The 24,496-nt window shown below is 41.8% G+C and overlaps 1 protein-coding gene and 1 pseudogene across 2 annotated transcripts; both read left to right on the forward strand.

The window, feature by feature from the left end:
• Nucleotides 1-3,239: 3,239 nt before the first annotated feature.
• Nucleotides 3,240-6,764, forward strand: LOC311495329 (uncharacterized protein; the record flags this gene model as incomplete). The annotated part of the gene is made up of 7 exons (XM_084554741.1): nucleotides 3,240-3,321; nucleotides 3,728-4,126; nucleotides 4,421-4,475; nucleotides 4,725-4,946; nucleotides 5,092-5,320; nucleotides 5,997-6,113; nucleotides 6,434-6,764. The coding sequence occupies 7 exons, from the start codon at nucleotides 3,240-3,242 to the stop codon at nucleotides 6,518-6,520; spliced, it is 1,191 nt and encodes a 396-aa protein (XP_084410867.1). The 3' UTR covers nucleotides 6,521-6,764.
• An 11,499-nt stretch (nucleotides 6,765-18,263) lies between these two features.
• LOC311495496 (high choriolytic enzyme 1-like) lies at nucleotides 18,264-22,540 on the forward strand (annotated as a pseudogene). The gene is made up of 8 exons: nucleotides 18,264-18,338; nucleotides 18,567-18,612; nucleotides 19,243-19,395; nucleotides 20,272-20,388; nucleotides 20,681-20,859; nucleotides 21,313-21,394; nucleotides 21,737-21,866; nucleotides 22,352-22,540. The product of its transcript is annotated as a high choriolytic enzyme 1-like (transcript).
• Nucleotides 22,541-24,496: the final 1,956 nt, after the last annotated feature.

Consider the following 24,496-nt stretch of genomic DNA (forward strand, 5'->3'; position numbering starts at 1 on the left):
GGATGCCCCCAGACCCCCCTACAGGGGTTTGATTTACAAACTTTGCGCCCCCCCTAACATAAAATTCACCAGCCGCCACTGGTTTGTACTATGTCAGAATTCAAAGTAGAAGTCAAAGTATGTTCCTGCCCAAATGCTAAGACTTTGGTCTGTTTTTATTAGATTTTGCTCTTATTTATTTATTTTTTTATCTTACAGACGTTTTAATAATAATAAAAGCCACAAAGTTTATTCCCAACATAAAATAATTCATAGCATTCATTATTAAAGTACAGAACAGCTCTGTACTTTACTTTATATAACAGCAGGAGGTAACCTGACAGCTACTACTTGTTGATTGAGTCAGACATACAGTATATAAAGTGGGCATTAGAAACCTCAAACCTTTCTTTATCTTTTGAATATTGCAGCTGAACATCAACATGATGGACATAGATGTTGCACTTGAGGCTTTGGGCGTACTGTGCAATGCCAATGTGACATCTGTCCAAAAACAAGGATCAGGAGGTGGCTCTGTTACAGCTGATGGAGGAGCAGGACAGCAGGTGGTGCAGCGGATGGGTATTCCACATTTCATCCATACAATCTTGGTTGGAGGGGAAACCTGGTAAATATTTTTTGAATGCAGAACAGAGATTTATGAAAGTTGTTCAGACCAGGGCTGCAGAATTCTGATGTGAGGGACATTATGATGAGATCAGTACTGAGCTTTGAAATGGAATCTTGTTTTCTTACGTTACAGTCCGCAGGCAAACTCCATCTTCACCAACTTAAAAACTGTCCCGCAAGGTGCTGTGTCATTAGTTGACATCAGTCCAGGGTATCTGCGCCCGGAAGAAAAAACAACAGGAAATAACCTCATCATCGATGAAGATGAATTCTTTGACCGGCGCTTTGATTACGATTTCACCAAGCTGAAAGACACAGAGACATATCACAGAGGAGGAGAGGTGTATGAACGCCCATGTGGTTGGTACCGTTTTGCCCTGAAGGTACTGTATATACCTTTGATGTTGATTTGGCTTTAAATTAGCATCCAATGAATGTTCAACATATAGGCAATGATGCGAACTCTGAACACTTCAGAGTATGAATTTAAATATAAATAAAATTGATTCAATCATTGGTGTATTGTTTAAAGACTTTAAAATGTATATAACTATAGCTGTTTGTTGTTTTTTATTTAGAAAATCAGAAGTTAAACTAAAGTGAAAGGCTCCTAATTTTGCAGCCTTGATTTCAGAGGAAAATGTCTTCTCACAGGTCCTGGATAAGTACGGTGAGAATAAGTGGCTGGGAAGCCAGTACCGTAGAACACAGTCGGTGCCAGATGAGTGGCCTGTTTCCTACCATGGGACCTCAAAGAAGGGTGCTGAATGCATCATCGAAGAATATTACAAGGTTTGATTATATATCCATTATTGTAGCAGAATTGATAACATTTACATCATTTTCTCTGGTAACTGTGTTACATTGCACATTAAAATATCTAAAGGGCACACACTGTAATATTTCTGGAATGATTTGGATACATGTGCCTGGTAAACCACCTTCATTCTATCCTCTGTACTACAGTCTAAGTGAATGGTATGGCAGTGAAATATTTAAACAGATCTCTGGGATGCTGCTCAGATGCTGCTCAGTGGCTAAATGTTAACGAACCCATGCTATGCTAATGCTACACTTTGAACTCATGTATATATACCTACATCACGGTGGAGTCTGAACCAAATTTGGAGATAGATATTTCCACCTGGACTGGTACAATGAGTGATACACCGTCTTCGCCATCCCATCCCAAGAGCTTGGTTAGCAAGCAGTGTATCTTCCTAGAAACAATGTCAATTAGATTTAAATTTAGGAAACCAACAGCCAGATTATTGTCAATTGTCAGTACCTGAACTGCCCCCTTTTCCACATTTGGATTTAAACAGGAAGTTTGAAACAAAAAATGATCGGAAAAAAATGATTACTTTTTATCGTAAACTGGAGCCTGAGCCTGTCCCAGCTGTCATATAGTGAGAGGTGGGGTACACCCTGGACAGGTCTCCAGTCTATCACAGGGCTAACACAGAGAGACAGACAACCATCCACACTCACATGCACACATACGGCCAATTTAGAATCACCAATGAACCTAACAAGCAGCTAAAGAGCATGTCTTTGGAGGAAGCACTCGGAGAAAACCCACACAGGGACAGAAACAACATTCCAACTCCACAGAAAGGCCCCAGCCAGTCATTGTTGGAACCCAGAGCCTTCTTGCACTGAAGCATCAGTGTTAACCACTATACCTCTGTATCTGATGACTTTTCAATAATAGTAAAAAAAAAAAAACAATGTGCAGACCCCCCCCAGATAAGCTGTAGGAAGAAAAAGACTGTGATAATTGTTATATTGTGTAAATGTAATACTAATATTTGTTAACATTACATTACTTACAGAGTAAATAAACTGTAATTCTTACTTGTATTCAACAGCCAGGCCAAGGTGACAAGTATGGCAGAGTGATTTATTTTACCCCATGCATCTCTGAGACCAGGCCCTATGTGAAGACTTTCACATCCCAAAAGACGGGCAAGAGCTACAAAGTAATTCTGCAGAATCGGATCCACCCCAAGTACAGGCAGAAGCACAACGACGACAAGTACTGGCTGATTCCCATCCCAGCCGGCACATCAGACACAGAAGAGCAGGAGATGGTGCGACGGGCCATCCGTTCTTACGGCCTTCTGCTGAAAGAGGTCTGAAAGGGCAAGACACGTCACAAGAAAAGGAATGAATTAGCAATGAAGATGTGAACAAATTATTCTGTACTGAAGGATTGAATAAACAAACTAACAACAGCTACAACTTTGAATCTGGTTCTGGTTCTTACATTTTTCAGTAAACTGTACCACATTCACTTGAAATATGAAAGTATTTCCATACCAAAGAGAGCATAAGGTTTATAGAGGAGTGTGGTGGCCTTATGAACCTGCAGAGACCCTGCCCATTTTCTTATTTTTCTTATTTGGCAGTAGCTGTGCAGTCAGTCAGTGCCTGGGCTGCAGGTTGTGAGGGCAGGATTCCATAAAAATGACGTGGACAGTACGAAGCTTTCCCTGTGTCTGTACACAGCAATGTGGGGCCTTCATGTATAGTTGAGCAGAAGTCTGGGCGTGTTCATTTGTGCTTTAGGACGTAACCGCAAGCATTGTTTCTTGTCAAAACCCAAGATGCAGCTGTAGAGCTGGAGGATGTCAGACAGGAAGAACACATCCTCATCGTCATCCTCTGTGTCCAGCTTCAACTCCACTCTGTCTCTATCCCCAGCTAAAGGTATGCTAAGAGCTAACAGAAGAACTGTATCAACTGCTCAGTGGCCAGAATTATATCCATCATCTCTGCTGACAAATAAAACCTTTTGGTAGAATCAATTTCAGTCATGTGGCATATTACAATCATCTCCACCCAATCAAATCTGACTGAACACAAACCTCCATTTCTTTGTCTGAATCAGCTTGACACATCTTGACTTATCTGCTCTCTTAAGTCTTCCAGTTTTCAGTTTTTTTATTTTAATCTTTTTTTCTGCAATTTGTCACTTTGGTTTTCAGTCTACAGCTGAACTGTTAACACCTTACTGACCTCCTGCTTGTGACCGAGCCAGCAACTATGCTGCCACCTCCTGCCCTCATCATCCTATCAGAATGTGCTGCAGTACAGGTGTTTGGTCTTCTTGCAGGTAAACTGAACTCTTCTCTAAACCGGAGTCTGAGTGGTTCCACTGGCCCCGCACCCAGCAGTATCAGCAGACAGACCAGTCACAGCAGACCTCGACGCTCCACTGTCTACACTGCTGCAGAACCAGTGGCTTCCTCTGTCGTTCGCCGCTCTTTGTCTACCCAACTCAAGAAGCTGTCTGATGCCGAGCGTGTCAAAGCCACCAGGTCCACGCCCTTGAAGAGAGCTGAGGTCACCCCTGTCCAGCCAACGCCCACCAAGAGACTGATGGAGAGGACCGCCTCCATCCCCAGCATGGCCTCAGGCCATCTGCAGAGCGGACTGAAGCCCAAACCTAAACCTGAGGCTCTGGTCCTACCAACACCCAGCACCAGAGGCAAAGGAGTCCACCATGCAGATGGTGAGAGAAGCTTATGAACTCAGAGCTGTCAGTTTAATGCTACTCCAGTCATTACATCTAATGTACAGCAGTATGTTTCACTATAGCTACGGAACTGATTTTACACAATTTGGATGCATTGATCCAGTCACACTAGGCCATAGTCCAGAAACAAAAACCCTTCTTGAATCCTGATCTCAGTTAGTTACTTAAATTTTTCTCTCATTTAAATCTTTTGAGTCTAAAACTCAAGTTTTCTGCTTCTGTATGTGATTATGTTTAATCTGTCTCCTTCTGTATTCATGTCATCTCCAGATGTTTCAAAGGTGTTGAGGCCAAAGAGGCTGATGTCAACTAGCAGCAAGGACAGGTAGATGATACTCCCCACTGTCACTGTAAATGTTTTTGTAAGCTGTGCTTTTGGTTTTATCGTTGGTCCTGTTGTATGCTGACATTATTCACGTGTCTGAAAATACTTTAGATTACCTGATGAATTAGTTCATTTATCATTTATTGTTCCCTCAGTCTTGGGCCTACTGTCGTGTTATTGGGGTTCATTTCTACCATTAACTTCTGACAGAACAGAGATGTCATTAATAAACACCTTCCTCTCCTGTAGTCTTCCACAGAAGCCATCTGCTGCTCCCCTGACGCCCTCTAACGGCTGCAAGTCACTACAGATAAAGGCACGGCGCCCTTCTGCCCTCCCAACCCCAGTGAGGAGGAGAACCTCCGCCATCCCTGCTCCCACGCCCTCCAACCAAGCCCGAACTGTCAGGACGCCAGCCATATGTGATCCTGAGCCCACCCTCACCTCAGCTAGAGAACAGCACTATTATAGGTGAGATGCTTTACACTGCAGTCAACCAATAGTAAATCTTCTCTGACCTGAGTAGTTGGTGCTACTCCATACGCCCTAGTGGCCACCATGACGTATAATGCAACACTTTCATTCTATCTGTTTTTTGTTTTGTTTTTTTGTGTAGTCCTGTCCCCAAAGACACACAGGGGGAGGAGGGGACTTCTGAAGCTCCCAGCATCCAACCCTTCTGTCTGGAGGAGGAGGAACCTGTTGCTGTCCCACCTCCCAACGCTCAACAACCTGAACAATCAGAGAGCATGGACACTGGGGTACTGAGTGAGAGCGAATCAGTGCCCAGCAGAAACCTGATTGAACTGGCGACTGCAGAAGAGAGCAACATCAAGACACAGGAGGTAAGAGGTCAAAAATACACAATGAGTAGTTAAATGTTTGCAGATGTCTGAGAAGGGATTTGTAACAGAAAACATAAAATGCTACTTTTGCTAAAAACAAATCTAAAGAGACTGAAAAAGAAAGAAGGAAAAGAAGAGCGCAGCAGAAACATACAAATCAATTTATACATGCATTTTGAACACTTACAGTATATAAACATGATACAAACAAGATGCTATGTGCTGTGTGATACAAAGGAGGTTAATAATGGATAAAAAGTATGGATGAAGCCAGCATTGAAAGTATTCATTGTAGCAGAGCTAAGTGGGTTTACGGTGTGTGCTCATAAAGTTACTGTTCTAAGAATAAATAAGAGAACAGAGGCAGAAAAGTTTGTCAGTGACAACAGTAGTCATCTACAGGTATATCACCAGAATGTCTGAGATTTGTGCATTGCATTTATGTATGGGTGAATAACTAAGGAATAAACAGGTTGGTGGGGTTAGGACCAGAGCTGAGTGACACGCAGCATAACCTCTCTATCCCCACCTCTCCACCTTTAAGACCCACCTTAAAACTTGAGCTTGTCTGCCTCCTGAATCAAAAATAGGGGGACAAGATGAGTTATCCTCCTCTTCTGTTCTGTCATCAGCTGAATCCTTCACAGACCTTTATTGCTCTCTGTTTTCTCCTCAGGTTCTCCTGCTGGATCTTCCAGCTCCGACTCTGCAGCCTCAAGAGAAACTGCTCATCGACTTGACCAACACCCCTGGCCTGATCCGGACTAGTAGTAAGACCTGCACCACAAATCAGGCAAGTGTCATGGATCTGGGTACGTCAACCCTGCTGGTCCAAGTTGGTCAATATACAATAACTGGATTCTAATAACTGGATTCTGGACCAGGTCAATTGACACATTGATGATTTTATGTGAATAGTTAAAGGTAAAGTAAGCCATTCCCGAGAAAGGCTGTTGATATTTGAACTCAACAGCCAAACAAACGCATCCTTCCCTTAAATGCTCTGGCCCCCAGATTAACACACATGGTTGTCAAACTGCAGGAAGCAAACACTTACCACAAATTATGTTAAATCATATTAATGATGATTTTGTGTTTGTTGTGTTTCAGCAGCTGATAGACTTGAGCTCTCCGCTTATTAAATGGAGTCCAGATGACAAGAGGGAGAACAACGCACCACTCATCAACCCGTCTTTCTGATCTGCATCACCCTGAAGACCCACATCTCTGCAGTTAACTGGAATCAGCAGGTTTCTGTCTTCAGAAAGCCATAATTCATTAGATCTGAATGAGTTTTAATCAGCGTAGACTTGATTGAAGCAGAGTATTATGTTTTAAATGATGAAAATATTCCAAGATTGCTGAAGATTTTCTGCACAAGTTTACTTTAATTGTCTAAATCTTGCTGCTCTTCTTAATGTCTGAATAAATGTTTTTAATGTCACTGCTCATGCCCTTTTGTGTTCATGTGCTGCTGACTTGGTTTCACTCAGAAGACCAAACATGAACCTGATCCTGTGTTATTACCATTGACTACATGAAGATGAATGAACCTTCATGACATCACTGGTACTATGCCAAGAAGTGCAGCAGGTGATGCATAGATACATAGAAAGCAACTGGTGAGGGCTTCCACCTGTCACTCAAGGCAGCCACCTTCTAAATTATTCCCAATTTTGAGCCTTGATAGAGTTTAAACATACTTAAAAAAGTGTCTCATGAGACGGGTTCATGTATTACTGTATAGTATAGAAGACAGCGGCTGGTTGGGACCAACTGATGGAGAAAAGTGTGCTTTTGTAGTTAATCCAACAAAGGTTAAAAAAGGCAACTGGACTTGTAGAGTTTTTGAGAAGACGTTTCACCACTCATCCGAGTAGCTTCTTCAGTTCTAGGGGACTGATGGGAAGTCTGAGGTTTAAATAGGAACTCCTCCTGAAAAAACACTGGAGCCTCTGACGGACAAGAGTCGTTAGAGCACCATTCATATGGAAGAGGAGGGGGACAAAACAGTCCCCCCTCAACAACAGGTAAGTACCCAGTCGTTAATGGAAATTAGCTGCACCAGTTTCTGGTTATTAGCTAACAAGCAAGCTCCTATTTAAACCTCAGACTTCCCATCAGTCCCCTAGAACTGAAGAAGCTTCTCGGATGAGTGGTGAAACGTCTTCTGAACAAACTCTACAAGTCCAGTTGTCTTTTTTAAACCTTTTTTGGATATACCATGACCTGGATGACTGAGAACCTTCACAGACTTTTGTAGTTAAGATTATGTCTGTGATGTATTAAGTGTCACAGTCACCTCTCCAACCTGCGCGGGCTCATACACTGAAGCATCTTTATTCTTGAATCCCTGTGGTGTGTTTGTACAAAAGCAGGCTACCATTACCCTTCTCTGGAACTTGAAAGCTGAGATGGGGTTCGAACATATGCAGGGGCTAAAAGAAAAAATAAATAAATAAAAATAAAGCAAGCCTTTGTAATCATTTATACTTGTGCATTGGTATGACTGCGTTGCTCCATACACCTCAGACAGCGGTGACTGGAAGTGAGCAGATCATGCCAGTGTAGGAGCTAACGAATGCTGACATGTTGCTTTGACAGGAATCACTGCATCACAGTGAAAAAGACGTCAGAGGAGACGCTGTATGTGACTACTGAACTGACTGAGGTGGGGCGACATTCCTGGGGAACTGTGCAGCATACATTAAACACAAGTATAATCCCGTTCAGCTTGTTAAGCAGAGCTGGAGACTTGAATAGAGAATGACTTACCTCACATCAAAACTATCTCCAAAATGTTTTGTGAGCTAACTTTATAGTCTAGATTTAAGTATCTCAACTACTGGAAGCATTGCCTTGATTTTAACCTTGGACATTTGTGTGCTCCACAGGATGAACTTTATTGGTGATTAGTGATCACTTTGAACGTTAAGAGCACCATCATCGGGTCAAAAGCTTGTATTCAGTATTCTGGTTTATGACCAAATACCTGCAACACTAAAGTTTTCCTAATTAGCAAATGTCAGCTGTCATTGAGTTATTTTGCCTTCAGCCTTGTTGTTCGTGTTTAGAACGGCGACACAATCAACTTTAGGATGAGGTCATGCTGGTATGTATTTATGTATTTGTGATGGAGAGAGAGATAAAAGACTCCATTTCACCATTTCAACTGAAATGAAAGTGGAAGTATTTTGTGTAAAGACCTTTGAATTCACTGCAAGCACAGAATGTGAATAAGAAAAGGACAACGTGTTCAGAAGACAAATGTATTAAAACAATGATGACCTGTTGATTGTCTTTCTTCCAGAACAGCAGCTCTGAGATGATCTTGATCAGTTTGTTCTTATTTTGTTATTACTTCAGAATATCAGAAGAAGTCTGCTAACTGTATATACACAACCTTTTGAAGTTTTTATACTATAATACTGAAATAGTCAATAAGTTTGATTGTTCTGGTGATTTGGGACTTTTTTTATGGCTCCAGCTTTTGTGGATGAGCAGTGTCTTGCCATTCAAGTGTCAAAGTAATATCCACTTGAATGGCAGGACTCAAAGTCCATCAGAATACTGCCAAAGCATCACGATAAAATGTCATACATCAGACCAGACCACCTTCTTCCATTCCACCATGGTTTAGTTCTGATGCTCACCTACCCTTTCTAGGCACTTTCAGCAGTGTGCAAGGGTCAGCATGGGCACCCTGACTGGTGTGCAGGTACTCAGTCCCATATACAACAAATTGTGATGCACTGTGTGTTCAGCCAGAATGAACTTTCGCAGCAGCTCGTCTGTTGGATCGGTCCACATCTGTGTCAGTGAGCCTTGGCCATCCGTGACTTTGTTGCCGATAAACTGCTTTTCTTTCCTTCCTTACTTCTGACAATGATCACTGTAGACCGGAAATACCCCACAAGGGATGCAGTGTTAGAAATGCAAGTTGCTCAGATCCTTTCACTTGACCAGTTTTCCTGTTTGTAACATTAACATTGAGGACAAAATGTTCACTTGTCGTTTAATATATGTCATCAACTGTCAGGTGCCATGATTATCAGATAATCAGTCCTGTGTGACTACTGTTCTCCTGTGCTTCTACGTTTCTGTGGATGCCCCATTCTTTATTTCTGAACCTCCTGCCTGTTGTCTGCACTAGGGGTCCCCTGCTTTAAATGTGACAGTACACTCTAGGCAAAAAATGCTAGTGCAGCTCCTACCATTCTTCAGTTGGCCATCATTAACTTTGAAATCCCAGACCAATGCTCAGCCTGCCCTTGAGACTGTTCAAGTGCAGGCTGAGCATTGGTCTGTACCTTCCCTGGTCCAGTATTCTGTCCAAGCCTCAGAGCCAACCTAAAGCTTGGTCAGAAACACTGACAGTTTGGTTAAATAACAGATGACGTAAAAGTGCAACTGATGATTATCTGATCATCTTAACACACACTGACACAAATCACAATATTGTGTAGGTCTCCCTTGTGCCTCCAAAACAGTTGTGACTCATCAGAGAAAGGACATGGGCCTTCTGAGGGTGTCCTGTGGTGTCTGGAAACAGAATGTTGTTAGTGGGGGCCTTTGAGTGCTATGGGTTGAGGGGAGGGGCCTCGTGTTGTTTTTCATGTTTTTTGAGTTTTTTATTTGTCTTACAGATTCTATAACAATATTAAAAGCCACAAAGTTTAGTCCCAAAACAAAATAAAATAAAATAAAAAAATGCTAATGACTCAACTCACTGAAGCAGATTCTTATCATTTCATTGATATTAAAGTACTTGCCATGCAGGTTTGCTTTCCTGGAACAGCTCCAACACTAGCAAAATGTAACAGCAGGACGTAACCTGACAGGTATTACTTGTTGATTTAGTCAGACATACAGTATATAAGCTTTCGTGCTCATGTGTATCACTCACTAGAAGAAGACGCGGGCATTAGAAACTCATTAAATTTATCCATTATTAACCTCAAAACCTCATCCTTATCTTTATCTTTTTAATAGTGTAGCTGAAGATCAACATGATGGGCAGAAATGTTGCACTCAAGGCTTTGGGCAGACTGTGCAGTGCCAGTTTAACATCTTTCCAAAAACAAAGCTCAGGAGCTGGCCATTTCAGAGCTGACATTTATGGAGGAGCAGGACAGCAGCAGCAGGTGCTGCTGGACATTCAAGATTTCATCAATACAATCTTGGATGGAGAGGAAACCAGGTATTTTTTTGAATGCAGAACAGAGATTTATGAAAGTTCTTCAGACCAGGGCTGCAGAATTCTGATGTGAGGGACATTATGATGAGATCAGTACTGAGCTTTGAAATGGAATCTTCTTTTCTTTTGTTACAGCCCGGAGTCAAACTCCAGCTTCAACAACTTAAAAACTGTCCTGCGACACGATGGGTCGGCAGCTGGCTTCAGTCGGCTGAATCAGTGCAGCATAGTTGTAGAAAAACCAACAGGAAAGAACTTCTTTGACCGGCGCTTTGATTTTGATTTCATGTTGAAAGACACAGAGATATACTACAGAGGAGGAGAGGTGTATGAACGCCCAAGTGGGTGCTACCGTTCTGGCCTGAAGGTACTGTACCGCTGATGTTGATTTGACTTTAAATTAGCGTCCTACACAGTAAATTTCGCAGTGTTAAATATGGAGTGTCAAAGTTCAATGATTCTTTCAGAGTTATTACAACAACAGCTTGAGTAGTGTACCCCCTAGTGTTGGTAAAAATTTCCGGAGTTAATAGAAGTCGTGTTAATTTGACTCTGGAAAGCCCCGCCCACCTCCACCTCCTTCAGACCCTCGAAGATTTTTCTGAAAGCCGTTTTTCTCCCGGTGGAATGACTGCGGTAAGTTTCTTATTTTCACATATTAACCCAATTTTATGTTGGGATTTCAACAGAAATTGTGTTATAGAAGAACAGTGCATTGTTGGCATCGTACGTCCTACGCAAGGGCCAGACGTGCACCTCCCAAAAATCCTCGACGCGCGTCGAGGCGATGCATCAGCAACGCAGCAGCAACACAGCAGCAACGCAGCAGCAACGCAGCGGCATTGGCTGTGATTGGTCCGCTAACTACATCCGCTGGAGACCGCTTTTCCGGTTTCCACTCAAACACTGCCATTTTTACAAAGTCTTCAGTTTGGTTGGTCTTTGAGAATGGACAACAGTCTCTCTGTCTCGGTGTCCATCGTTCACTGTGACTACGACAAAAGCCGGAAGGTAAATAACTATACGAGGCGAGATACGTCACAAGAGTCTCGGTCGGTCGGTCACAAAAAATCATAGCGCCCTCTACCGGTGTGGCATTGAATTGCATTTCGACACGTAAACCCCACGCAGAACCATCACGGTCTCACGACTGCGTCCAAGCAACTGCGTGGCCATTGCGTGACCATTGCGTGATCACTACGCGGCAGCATAATCCAGGCATTAGTTGCATGGTAATGTTAACAGGGGTGTGTTTTATTTTGAAGTCGAAAGAGAAGTAATCCGTGTGAAATGCTGCTAACTGTTGCAGTGCGTAAGTCACATGGTAAAAAGAGACACTTGGACACATTTCTGAGAGGCGCTGAGGCAGCTGAAATCATAAACGCCGTCTGTGTGAATGGTTAGAGTGGACGCAGGTAACGTGAGTCCCAGGCCAAGCTTTTATGATGTGATTTGATTAGTTCATAAGCTGACGTGATTAAACACAAGTAGAACTGATCCGTGCTTGTCATTTCTGCAAATAGCTGATCATTTGTCTGCTGTTTGGTGGCCTGAAACAAACAACACGTTATCATATTTTCAAGTTGAACATTATTCATAAAAGTTGGTCTTGCTGCAGGGGTGCTCTGTTGAAAACCATGCACTTGCTGTTATATTAGTGCTGCAGGAACCATGTTGACTAAGGCCAGACTCGGTGATGTCCAAAAATTTGTCAGAATAACAGAGTTGGATCTGAAAGAGTTTCTGATTGCAGGTAAGACATTGACATTGGAAACAAGCTTTGCAATGGAAGCTTTAAGGTGCTAAGAGTAACTAATAGTAACTTTTGAGTACAAATGTTACCATCTCACATTGAGCTACTCTGAATGCATGCTTCGTTTAAAAAGTAATAATGAGTAATTTTTTTTCACACTAATTTATTGATGTTTGTTCAAAAGTAATGTTCCTGATTTGTGAGTATTATACCAACATGAATTCTGGCTGTCTGGTTTACACAAGCATTTGTCTTTTCCTGTAGCATTTGCAAAGTTTGCTGTGCCAGCTGTAACAGAAGGTGTGAAAGTTGTTGACATTTTGGCAGGCTTTTCGCGGAGTCTTAAAAAGTCTTAAAGTCTTTGTCTTCTCCTGCTTATCTGGGTCCGGGTCGCGGGGGCAGCAGCTTCAGCAGGGAAGTCCAGACAGCCCTCTCCCCAGACACTTCCACCAGCTCCTCCAGAGGAAGCCCCAGGTGGTTTAGGTGAGGGTCAGAACGTAGATCGACTGATAAATTGAGAGCTTCGCCTTTCGGAGACTCCTCCTTGAACCGTCACCTTACCGTGGTGGAGGAGTTTGAGTGCCCTAATGACCCTAGGAGCTATGCTGTCCGGGGCATTTTGCTCCTGGTAGGGTCTCCCAAGGCAGATTGGTCCTAGGCGAAGGGCCAGACAAAGAACGGTTCAGAAGACCCTTTATGGAGAAGAAAATCAAGAGTCTGTGTACCCGGCCCGGAGGGTTACCGGGGCCCAACCCTGGAGCCAGGCCTGTGGCTGGGGCTTGTGGACGAGCACCTGGTGTCTCCAACGCCTTCAGCCATGAGGTCCGGCCAGGCCCAGCCTGAACTGGAGATATGGGCTCGCCTCCCTGCAGGCCCACTACCCACAGGAGGAGCATGAAGGCTCCGGTGCTATGTGGATTGGGCAACAGACCAAGGTGGGGGCCTTGGCGGCAGCCTCGGTGTCAAGGCACTGGAATCTCACTTAAAAGCAGAGAAACACCAGACTGCTGTTAAAGCAGTCTGGGTAAAACAATCTCATGCGATCACCCAGTTTTGTTCACCATTGCCAGGTGCAAGTACAGCCAGAGACGGTGTTACAGCCAACTCTGTGCTAACTGCGCAAAACACAGACTCTACCGATTCTGCTGCTGCCTCATCATCATCAAGTGACGTGTGGGAAATCTTTGGATCAACTGCAGCTCTGAAAGCTGAAGTCTTGTGGATTTTAAACACTGTTTCAAAGTGTCGCGCGTATACAAGGAATGACAGTATTGAACTTTTTCAGGCTATGTTTCCCGATTCAACCGATCCAACCCTTTCCTAACGTCTCTCTCTTTCTGTGTCTCTCTCCCTCCCTCTCTCTCTCTCTTTCTCTTTCTGATCCCCTCTGGCCCACGACCTATTATGTTTCTGTTCCTCAGCTCACCCCAGAGATGTCCTGAGTTGATAGTTGAATGACAATAAATTTTGTTATTTTGAAAGTAATTCTGGGTCTCTGATTTTCCTTATTTTCCGTACTTTGTGTATGTCTTAAATGTTCGCTAATACTTGGATGGAAAAAATCTTTGCTTTAAATGTGCACAGATTGGATGTCGCCGTGTACTTAGACCTTTTTCTGGGTTTAGGAAACATTTAAATGCCAAACACACTGACAATATTGACCAACAATTTAATAATGGTGTCAATTTAAGCAGAGCAGATCTTTGTGATGCAGGAGAGCTGGTGACAGCTAATGTAGAGGAGACAGCCACAACATCTACCCCGCTGAAGAAGTCCAGTAGCAGCACTTTAGATATGTGTGCTACTGCTATTGCACAACTCTTTAAATGTTAATTTAACAATGAAAAATTTACTATGAGTGTTCAACATAAAGGCAAAAACGTGATCTCTGTGAACACTTCAGAGTATGAATTTAAATATATACTAGATGATCGCAAGCGATCATAAAGGGGTCCATGCTGTGGTGAAGTCGTCCCCGAGCGGGACGCAGAGGCATAAGTCACCAGAGCGCCCTCTATAGACTGTATTGCATGAAACTTGGGGGGCTTGTAAGGAGTCATCCACAGATTATTGTTGTCAAATTTCAAGCAGTTTACTGTGGTGGTTTGTGAGATATAGTAGCTGTTGTAGAGCCCCCTACGGCCCGAATTTCATGAAACTCCGCATGATTGTACGCAAGCATATTATAATGATGGCTGCTAAGATAAGGATTGGGTGAATACCTCAAAAGTTATAGGCCTTGAAGTCATATAAAATATTTGCGTGTCACATGTAGCGCCCCCTGTAGACGTAATGTCATGCAGCTTGATGGGCGTCTACACAATATGTTACAGATTGTGTATGCCAAATTTCATGAAGTTAGCTACTGCAGTTTTTGAGACATTGAAATTTTGTACAGAATCATATCATTATCAATGATATGAAGTTTGATTAAGTTTGGGTATATACTTCACAAAAGATTAGCTTTGGAGTTATACTGTTGCACGGCATAAAAAACTTTGTGATCAATAACCTGCTGAAGTCCTTTTGAGAACTTTTCATTATCTTTGTCCATAAATGATACATGGCAAGTTTGGTGAGAATTGGATGAACGGGCTAGGAGGAGTTGGTTTTGCTTTGAGGTGCATTTTTTTCAAAATGGCGGGAAAAAAATGGCAGGCGGGAATGGGCGTGACCAGAACCAGGGCTATATAAGGAATCATAGGGAGAAAGAATTTTGTTTCTAGGGCACACGGTTCTCAAGATATGAGGCAAAACGTAAATTGGCTTATTATAGCGCCACCTAGCTGCAGGCATGTGTATTGACACTTTGGCAAAGTGACATGCTAGGACTTCTACCAAGTTACCAGGTTTGATGCCTTTCACCCTTGCAGTTTGTCCTGGGCCGACACTTTAGCTACGCAGAAAAAGATAAATCACTATTGTTATAATAAAAATCACAACAAAATCAATAGGGATCATGCAACTTCGTTTGCATGGACCCCTAATAAAATTGATTTAATCATTGGTGTGTTTTTTAAAGACTTTAAAATGTATACAGCTATAGCTTTTTGTTGTTTTTTATTTATAAAATCAGAGGTTGAACTAAAGTGAAATTCTAATTTTGCAGCCTTGATTTCAGAGGAAAATGTCTTCTCACAGGTCCTGGATAAGTACGGTGAGAATAAGTGGCTGGGAAACCGGTACCGTAGTACACAGTCGGTGCCAGATGAGTGGCCTGTTTCCTACCATGGGACCTCAAAGAAGGGTGCTGAAGGCATCATCAAAGAATATTACAAGGTTTGATTATATATCCATTATTGTAGCAGAATTGATAACAGTTACATCATTTTCCCTGGTAACTGTGTTACATTGCACAGTAAAATGTCTAAAGGACACACACTGTAATATTTCTGGAATGATTTGGATAAATGTGCCTGGTAAACCACCTTCATACTATCCTCTGTACTACAGTCTAAGTGAATGCTATGACAGTGAAATATTTAAACAGAATATTTAAAGCTTGGGATGCTACTCAGTGGTTAAATGTTAACGAACCCACTGTGTAATGGTTACACTATTTGCTATGCTAATGCTACACTTTGAACTCAGTGTATATACCAACATCATGGTGGAGTCTGAACCAAATGTGGAGATAGATATTTCCATCTGGACTGGTACAATGAGTGCTACACTGCCTTCGCCATCCCATGCCAAGGGTGTGGTTAAAGATTAGCAAGCAGTATATCTTCCTTGAAACCATGCCAATTAAACTTAGGAAATTCATAACAGCCAGATTATTGTCATTTGTCAGTACCTAAACTGCCCCCTTTTTCCACATTTGGATTTAAACAGGAAGTTTGAACCAAAAAAATATATATATATTAATATTCATTAACATTACTTAGTCCAGAGTAAATAAACTGTAATTCTTGTATTCAGAAATAAACTGTAACTCTTACTTGTATTCAACAGCCAGGCGAGCGTCAAGTTTATGGCAGAGGGATTTATTCTACCCCATGCATCTCTGAGGCCAGCCGCTATGCAAAGTCTTTCAAATCCCAAAAGACGGGCAAGAGCTACTATGTAATTCTGCAGAATCGGATCAACCCCAAGTACAGGCAGAAGCACAAAAACGAAAAGTACTGGCTGATTCCCGTCCCAGACTTCACGACGGACACAGAAGAGCAGGAGATGGTGCAACGGGCCATCTGTCCTTACGGTCTTCTGCTGAAAGAGATCTGAAAGGGCAAGACACGTCACAAGAAAAGGAATGAATTAGCAATGAAGATGTGAACAAATTATTATATACTGAAAGATTAAATAAACTAAAAACAGCTACAACTTTGAATCTGGCTCTGGTTCTTACATTTTTAAGCTATATCACATTCACTTAGTTTAAGGAATTTGGTATGAAAGTGTTTCCATACCAAAGAGAGCATTATAAGTCAGAGTTTATAGAGGAGTGTGGTGGCCTTGTGAACCTGCAGAGACCCTGCCCATTTTCTTCTTATTTGGCAGTAGCTGTGCAGTCAGTCAGTCAGTCAGTACCTGGGCTGCAGGTTGTGAGGGCAGGATTCCATAAAGATGACGTGGACAGTACGAAGCTTTCCCTGTGTCTGTACACAAAACCCAGCAATGTGGGGCCTTCATGTATAGTTGAGCAGAAGTCTGGGCGTGTTCATTTGTGCTTTAGGACGTAACCGCAAACAAACACCCAGAAGATGCCATCAGGTTTTTATTTGCCACTCCCTCTGTTCACAAAGTCTCTAGGTTGCGCAGCAATCACAGTGTCTGTGGAGCCAGGGAGGAGGGGCCTGCAGTATACCTTTCTATAGACAGTCTAAAAAGGCATTTTTATTTCTAGTCAAAACCTGAGAAACCAAGATACAGCTTAGCGACTAACGTAGCCTGTGGCTACTTTTCAGACATCTTGAGGAACACACAATATGCACAATACAAGAATATGGTTAAGTTAAGGAAGCCGGATCAAGTTATTTCTCCAACCTCTTCTCAGTTCATCAACATAACCCACATGTTTTAACCCACATATATTTGTAACTATGATGTAACAATAACACGTTCTTTACGAAAGGATCCTATACAATCTCTCCTGCACAGGTTTTAAGGAAATTCAGAACAAAATGATGAAATATACTTATTTCAACTCTAAAACCTTTCTGAAACTCCTGTTCAGTCACCCCCAATATTATATGAAGATTATTTCACTGTGATGTGTTTAGAAAACTAATGGAACATCTCCTCCATCATCAGAATACAAAATACATTGATGTTTTTTTTGAGTTTGAACTCTCATTTTGATCCTGACCGTGACCACTAATAATGTTTAAGAGGAATGTGAAGTGTAAGAATGTAATGTTTGCACAATAACACACTTTTAGTCAGTATCTGGCAAAGTTTGTCACTAAGATGTGTCTGAAGAATGGAGCGACACTTTTCTTTGATCAGGGTGGAGCTGATTCAGTGCAGAGTCCATCTTTCAGAGCAGCGAAACACCACACATTTACGTTTCCATGTTTCACTGTGTGTTTCATACACTGTGGGATCATTGTGTCTTCTGGTTTTCTCCTCACACACACTCTTCTGTTACTGCCACGGATCGCTAATTGGATTCATTAGGAAATCTGACTTATTTTCCCCATCAACCTTTGTGAAATTCTGGCATGTTTTCAGCCTCTCTCTGCTCCCTGCCATCCAACAGTTTTTACTTTATGGTAGAATCAGCAGCTATATGGTTTTGCAGTCATAGCCATTAGTAATAAAACCAGAAACACCAACCAGGTGTCCTCAGCAGCAACACTCTCACTTAGTCAGCAGGAAGATTTTTGTTGGTGCGAGCACCACCCGTTATCTGGCTTAGTTAGGGTGGGAATAGACAGCATGTCTTCAAGGCAATGTGCTTCTTATCGTTAAACATGTTTTTGTCACAGATCTACTGTGAGTTATAAAGAGGAGCTGCAGGTGTTAACAGTGTACAGCTGCAGACTCGTAACATGGCTCTCTTGAAGTGCACACTTGGCCTGTTGGTCCTCCTGGTGGTCTCTGACCGCTGCTGGGCTGCAGAGGAGGTGAGGAAACCTTGAATCCTAAATCCTTACTATTAGAACATATTATGTACTGTACAGGGAGACATAAAGTATTCAAACTTAAATAAAAACTATCTGGAGTGTATGTTGTTTGCTGCTTCTTCCAGTTTCAGTGTAGCTCCTGACAATGACTGGAGGTTGCATACTGTGCCATATAAGTAAATCTCAGGTCAGTCCTCACTGACACATAATTCCATCTCTCTGCTCTAGGATCTGCCTGTCTCTGAGCTCCTGTGGAGGGCCAACAAGGATGTTGGTAAGACACATTACATGTCCCAATCCTAATCTTTAGAGACGAAAGATGGATGTGGCCTGCTGGTTCATGTGTCTGCGTCATTTCTTTTCCATGACACCATGGAACAAGGGGGGCATCCACTGGACCATCTCACACCTCAACCACTTCATCTTTGTTTTTTACCATACAATTTTTACAATTTCTAGTGACATTCTCACTTAGACTTTTCCTTTATCTTACAGAAGAATGATTTCTCTTTCTCTCCCGAGAAAACACACAGAATCCCTATTAAAACACACACAATCCCTATTAAAAACACAGCTCTGGGGGAGCAAATTTGAAGGGACTTAAATTTAAAATGAATGACACAAGGATGAAATTAAATCAGCCAATATACATATAAACAGTACTGCAGTTTCTCTTTTGCACTGAACCTAGCTGAACCTTTAAATGCACTTGTCTCAGGCCATATATTAAAATTAATTTTCTTGTAACTTTAGGGCGCAGCTATAACAAACACACCAAACAGATGTATTTATGTTGTCTTTGACGTTTTGATGTTATTGTCATTATGGTGCATCCATATATTTTACCCTGGTATACTTATGTGGTCAGAGGATTGACTGGAGCTTTGGCGCTCTCCTTCAACAGTGCACACAGAGGAAGAGCCCATCGTCGTGGATGACATCGCTTATGACAACGAAAGTGAGAGGAACGCCGATCAGTGCACCTCCCGTGGCTGCATGTGGGGCAAATCTAACGATGGGAAGGTCTACGTGCCCTAAGTCATTGCCAGACATTACTGTAAGTAACCAAATGATCATGACATGATTTCACTTAGATGGTTAAATGATCTGATTGAATTAAAGCAGCATACAAAAATGTTCACACTGCAATGGTGCTCCATGAAGTGGATTTTAGTGTGTTTGCTTTTAAGTAAGCGAAGTACAATCATTTTAGGAGCTTTCATTGTGACATGACAGACTCACTATTCTAAAAAAACCTGCATTACTTACTGACTGAAATCTGAGCTCTGCTGTTGGAATTCAATCAACCCATGCCAGACCCATAAACTAAAGAAAAAGTCTTTCATTCATTCATTCATTTTCTGTAACCGCTTGTCCTCTGGAGGGTCGCAGGGGGCTGGAGCCTATCCCAGCTGTAGAACAAGTAACGAAAATGCGAAAAGGAGGTAATAAATTCAAATAAATGCTACACAAATGGAGTAGAACATTTTGGAAATACAGTATATCACAGTATTTTTTCTAATATTGTGCACACAACAAACTTATAAAGGAAGCAGCAACCAAGGCTTCCTGCTAATCACCGAACAGATAAAGGTTGAAGATCGCTGTCGCGGCTGATACTGATCTCAGCAGTTGCAGGAAAACAAAACTTCAAGATGTTAGAAGGAAAGTGAATATTAGACTGACATTAGACTTTATTTATTTTTAGACCTGATGTCTATAATTCAGTTGAAGTCCAGACCTCCTAAAAAGCATGTCCTCGTTAATTTTCTCTTCTCTTCTATTTTTTTCTACATCTATCCATCTTAATTACAGTGTAATAAAAACAACTGCTGAGAAGTATTTATGCAGAGTGGTAAACGTGAAAGTTGCATGTGCTCATCTTCAACGTGCCTGTCCTACAAATGTCTTTTTTGTCTCTGTGTCCTCTCAGCTTCTCGTGAGCGCTCCATCATTGAACGAGGCCTGATGTCATTCAACGACGTTTCTTGCATTCGCTTTGTCAAGCGAACCAACCAGAGAGACTACCTAACATCCAGTCTAACAATGGGTAACAACTCTGTGTGTGGGTGTGTGTCTGTGTGTGTGTGTTTCCATTCAGAAACACAAGATCACACCCCAGTAGCAGTAATCACCGGCTTTGCATCTTTTGAGTCTAGTTTAGTTGCGTTTTGTCGCAGTTAAGCACCTCCCCTCATTATGGTTTTACATCTCACAAATCTTTGAGCTAAATTTCAGCTGTCCCAAAACAACAAGCTGTGAAAATGACAGTGATAGTCTATTAAAGCCAAGAACAAGGCCCTGAAATAGTATCGCGTTCTCATTTAATTGTACGTCTGTAGCTGTTACTCCTACGTCGGCCGCCGTGGTGGGTCCCAGACGTTGTCTCTGGACCGCCAGGGTTGCATCTACCACAGCACCGTCCAGAACGAGCTGCTCCACGCCCTCGGCTTCAACCACGAGCAGTGTCGCTCAGACAGGGACCAGCACATCCGGATCCTGTGGGAGAACATCCAGTCTGGTCAGAACCCGAGCCGCCGCAATGTTACACAGATCCAAACTGTGTTCCAAATCTAAATCCAACTTCAGTATTTATTTCATTTCAATGGAGAAAATCCTAAATCCTGATTCCCACAAAATAACCCTAAGCCTATATTTATTCTGATGTGACCTCATTTAGGCCTACATGTAAATGCTTATCCTTGAGCCTCTCAGCAGGACTTCTTTATTTTACATTATATCTCAGGATTTCTATATTGACCACTAGCTGTGGTTATTTGCCAAACCACTTTAACTGGCAAATCCATTTTACTGTACTACCAACAGAACAACATCCATCCCTAATCTCATAACTACATCCTAGTGTGAAACTAACTTCTTTACTGGCCTGGCCATTGAGGATCTGAACAGACCTACCAAAGGACAGTTCATCAGTTTTCACTTTACATTTCATGTGTTGTTCTTTTCCTCTAAGGTTTGGCTTACGCCTTTGACAAGATGAACACTCTGAACATGGACACACCCTATGACTACAACTCTGTCATGCAGTACCACAGGTTTGAGACGGCTGCTGTCACTTTCATTAAACATCTGTTTATTCACGCTGATCTAGTTATTTCCTCATACAAGTTTACAAATTGATGCAATGTAATAATAATAATAATGATAGGGGCTTCAAACTCCTTTTTCATTCAGGGGCCACATACGGGCCAGACCATTACCATAATAGTATAAGAAATAGCAGTTGCTTTTATTTTGGAAGTTTAAATCTTCTATGTAATTTTTGCGCTCATGCTGCGGGCCAGATTAGATCCTCTGACGGGCCAGTTTGGGGCCGTATGTTTGACACCCCCATTTTAGAGAAACTGGAGATAATCAAATGAGTGCATTAATTCCAGGTATGCCTTCTCTGGGAACAATAAGCCCACCATGGTGCCCATTCCCAACGCCAACGTTGAATTCGGCAGAGCCACTCAGATGAGCAAGAACGACATCACCAGACTGAACAGGCTGTACAAATGTTAAACAGTAAGAGGCATGCAACACACACAAGTTTTGTATGTCATGTAAATATTATCAACTAGCTCTCCAGTATTAACAGCTTGATGTGACGAACGCTTGGCGAGGCACAAAGATAACTTGGTTAGGTTTGAGGAGAGATCTGTTTTTGAGTGCTTTGTTAAGGTTGGAGGCCCTTTATTATATAAAAAAAGAATGGTTAAGGTCATGGTTGAAAGAAAAAATTATGATGTTGAATGTTTTGTGTGTTATGTGTTAAAATGTTTTGCAGACCCTTCCAGCCACCCCAACCTCCTCCCTGCCTAGCTATACAACTGCGTTACTTCCTCTCAGCAGATACATGACATAGTTGTAACAACCTACTTGTAAACTGGAGGACGCTCTTTATACTACACCTATTCTGAAAAAATATATTAGAACATAATCTGTGATATGAGCGGTCAAGGTGAAAATATGTGGTTCTTATGTGTAACTCTTTTTTTTTTTTCCAATAGGTGATGGTAACAGGCCTGGCAACATGGTGCTGCTTCAGACATCACAGTGCTTGTTTTAAAGGACGTTTTCCCACTTTTAAGTAAATCTTAAGACATTGCCATCAACAATAAACTTTCTCATTCCTCTTCACTAAAGCCTTATTTGTTCTTTGTGTACTTCTAAACACTTCTGTACCACACGTTTATGGATTAAGAATTTCCCATTGAATTTCAATTGATCAAGTTTTTGTATGCATCAGTAAAAGTGTGCAGATTTTTTATGTAGAAACTCAAACTTATAAAGGAAGCAGCAACCGAGGTTTCCTGCTAATCACTGAACAGATAAAGGTTGAAAAACACTAACACGGTCGATACTGATCTCAGTAGTTGCTAGAAAACAAAACTTTAAGATGTTAAAAGGAAAGTGAACATTAGACTGACATTCATATGTTAAGCTTGATAAAGTAGCCCTGCTGCTTTATTTATCTGTCACCTTGTTCTGGAGTTCTTCCACTCCTTATTAGCCATAAACTAAGTGATTCGGGTTCAATTAAGCTCTGAATATTAGGGTACATTTCTGTATATTTCTGTATTCCATGTATTCTTTTTCTTGGTAAAAGAAAAGCCTCTTCTCAGTGAAGATGTACCAAAAATGAGAAGACTTTTTTATACATCTAAAAAAAAATCCAAGAGCAGTTGTGGAACATTGGAGACATTTGTGTGCTCGTTTTTTATTGCCCTCCACCGGTTGATTTCAGGTGGGCAGCTGATTCCAAATAGCGAGACCTCTACAGCAGACTACTATGCATTTAAAATGACGCCTCAAAACACAATTAAATAAACCACACATGAATTCATTAAATTCTACTGTTAACAAAGAGCCGTCATTTCACAGACACAACTTTCTGGTTTGTGTTAAAAAATTAAGTTAATACAAAAGCAGTGCGTACACCATCAAGGTGAACTGGTTCAGTCCTGACTCTGGACTCATGTAGTTATTCTCCACTGACACGTTAACACTGGATACAAGAAGAGGTCAAAGCCATTGGGCGACCAGTTTAGAAATAGACAAGAAGAAGCGGAAGGGAAGAGATAAACATGTGCTGCTGTTGTTGATGAGTTTGATGACGATGATATCGTGCATGAACCATGTTGCTATGTTGCTTGCTGACTATTTATAATGATAGTACTGTTACAACCCAACGCCATTTATTTTTTAACGTATGATACGGCACCACCATGAATGTTTTCCAGGCTGTTTAACTGTGCAAAAAGGCACTACTGAGGGCACTGAACAGGCTAGAATGTAACCCAGTGGTTTTTGAGGGTTAAGAGCCATGAACAAACAACTGAAGACAGCTGGGCTAAATGCAGATATTCACAGAGAAAGACACCTGTTCTCTTCCGCCACGGCCTGCAAAGGATTCTCTTCAATGAAAGTTTTAGTGATGACAAATGTTGACTTGTCCTATTAAATATGAGCTCAACTTGAACATGTTTTGGTAAGCTGCTAAAATAACAAAACCTGTGCAAGCGTCTCAAAGTATACGGTCATGGCATTATCTATGGCTTCAGCTTAGTGTTTTCAGCATTAGCATTTCATGATGTAAGACATCCATTGTCATAAGCACAGTAAAAACACAGCGGTTTAGACTGTACAGTGAAGATTTCACTTCGCAAATCTTTACTAAAAACAATAAACAGAAAACATTTTTTAAAAAAACATAAACCCTGAGATTTAGAACGTGCTCTGTGTCTTGTGCTACAGATACAGCAAGTGGGAGTGGTGTGAAAGTTAGGCAAGGTTGTCCTTGTCCTTGATGTTGTGGGCTCTCCTGATAACCCTGGTTGTGTAAATACGTTGTAGTGAACTGTGCAGGTTTCATCACACATTGGATGCACTGTCCTAAACAGTGTATTTCTATTATTCTAGTTTGCAGACCAAATTTTGTCAATTAAATTGGTTCCTTTAAACTTATATGTGCAAAGCTGAACCAAAATGGATCATAGTCCTTATCCAGGCAGTTTCCGACGTGTTTCCCAGCCCATCTAATTTATGTGGAGTCAGCGTGTCCACTGGGCTCCAAGCATGGAACCCACATTCTGAACAGCTGCCCAAAGGCACTGTGAGAGGGATGATGCAGATGGCGGCATGATCAGGTCCTT

The sequence above is a fragment of the Chelon labrosus genome (genome assembly GCF_963514085.1).
Source record: "Chelon labrosus genome assembly, chromosome: 11".
Classification (NCBI taxonomy): Eukaryota; Metazoa; Chordata; class Actinopteri; order Mugiliformes; family Mugilidae; genus Chelon; species Chelon labrosus.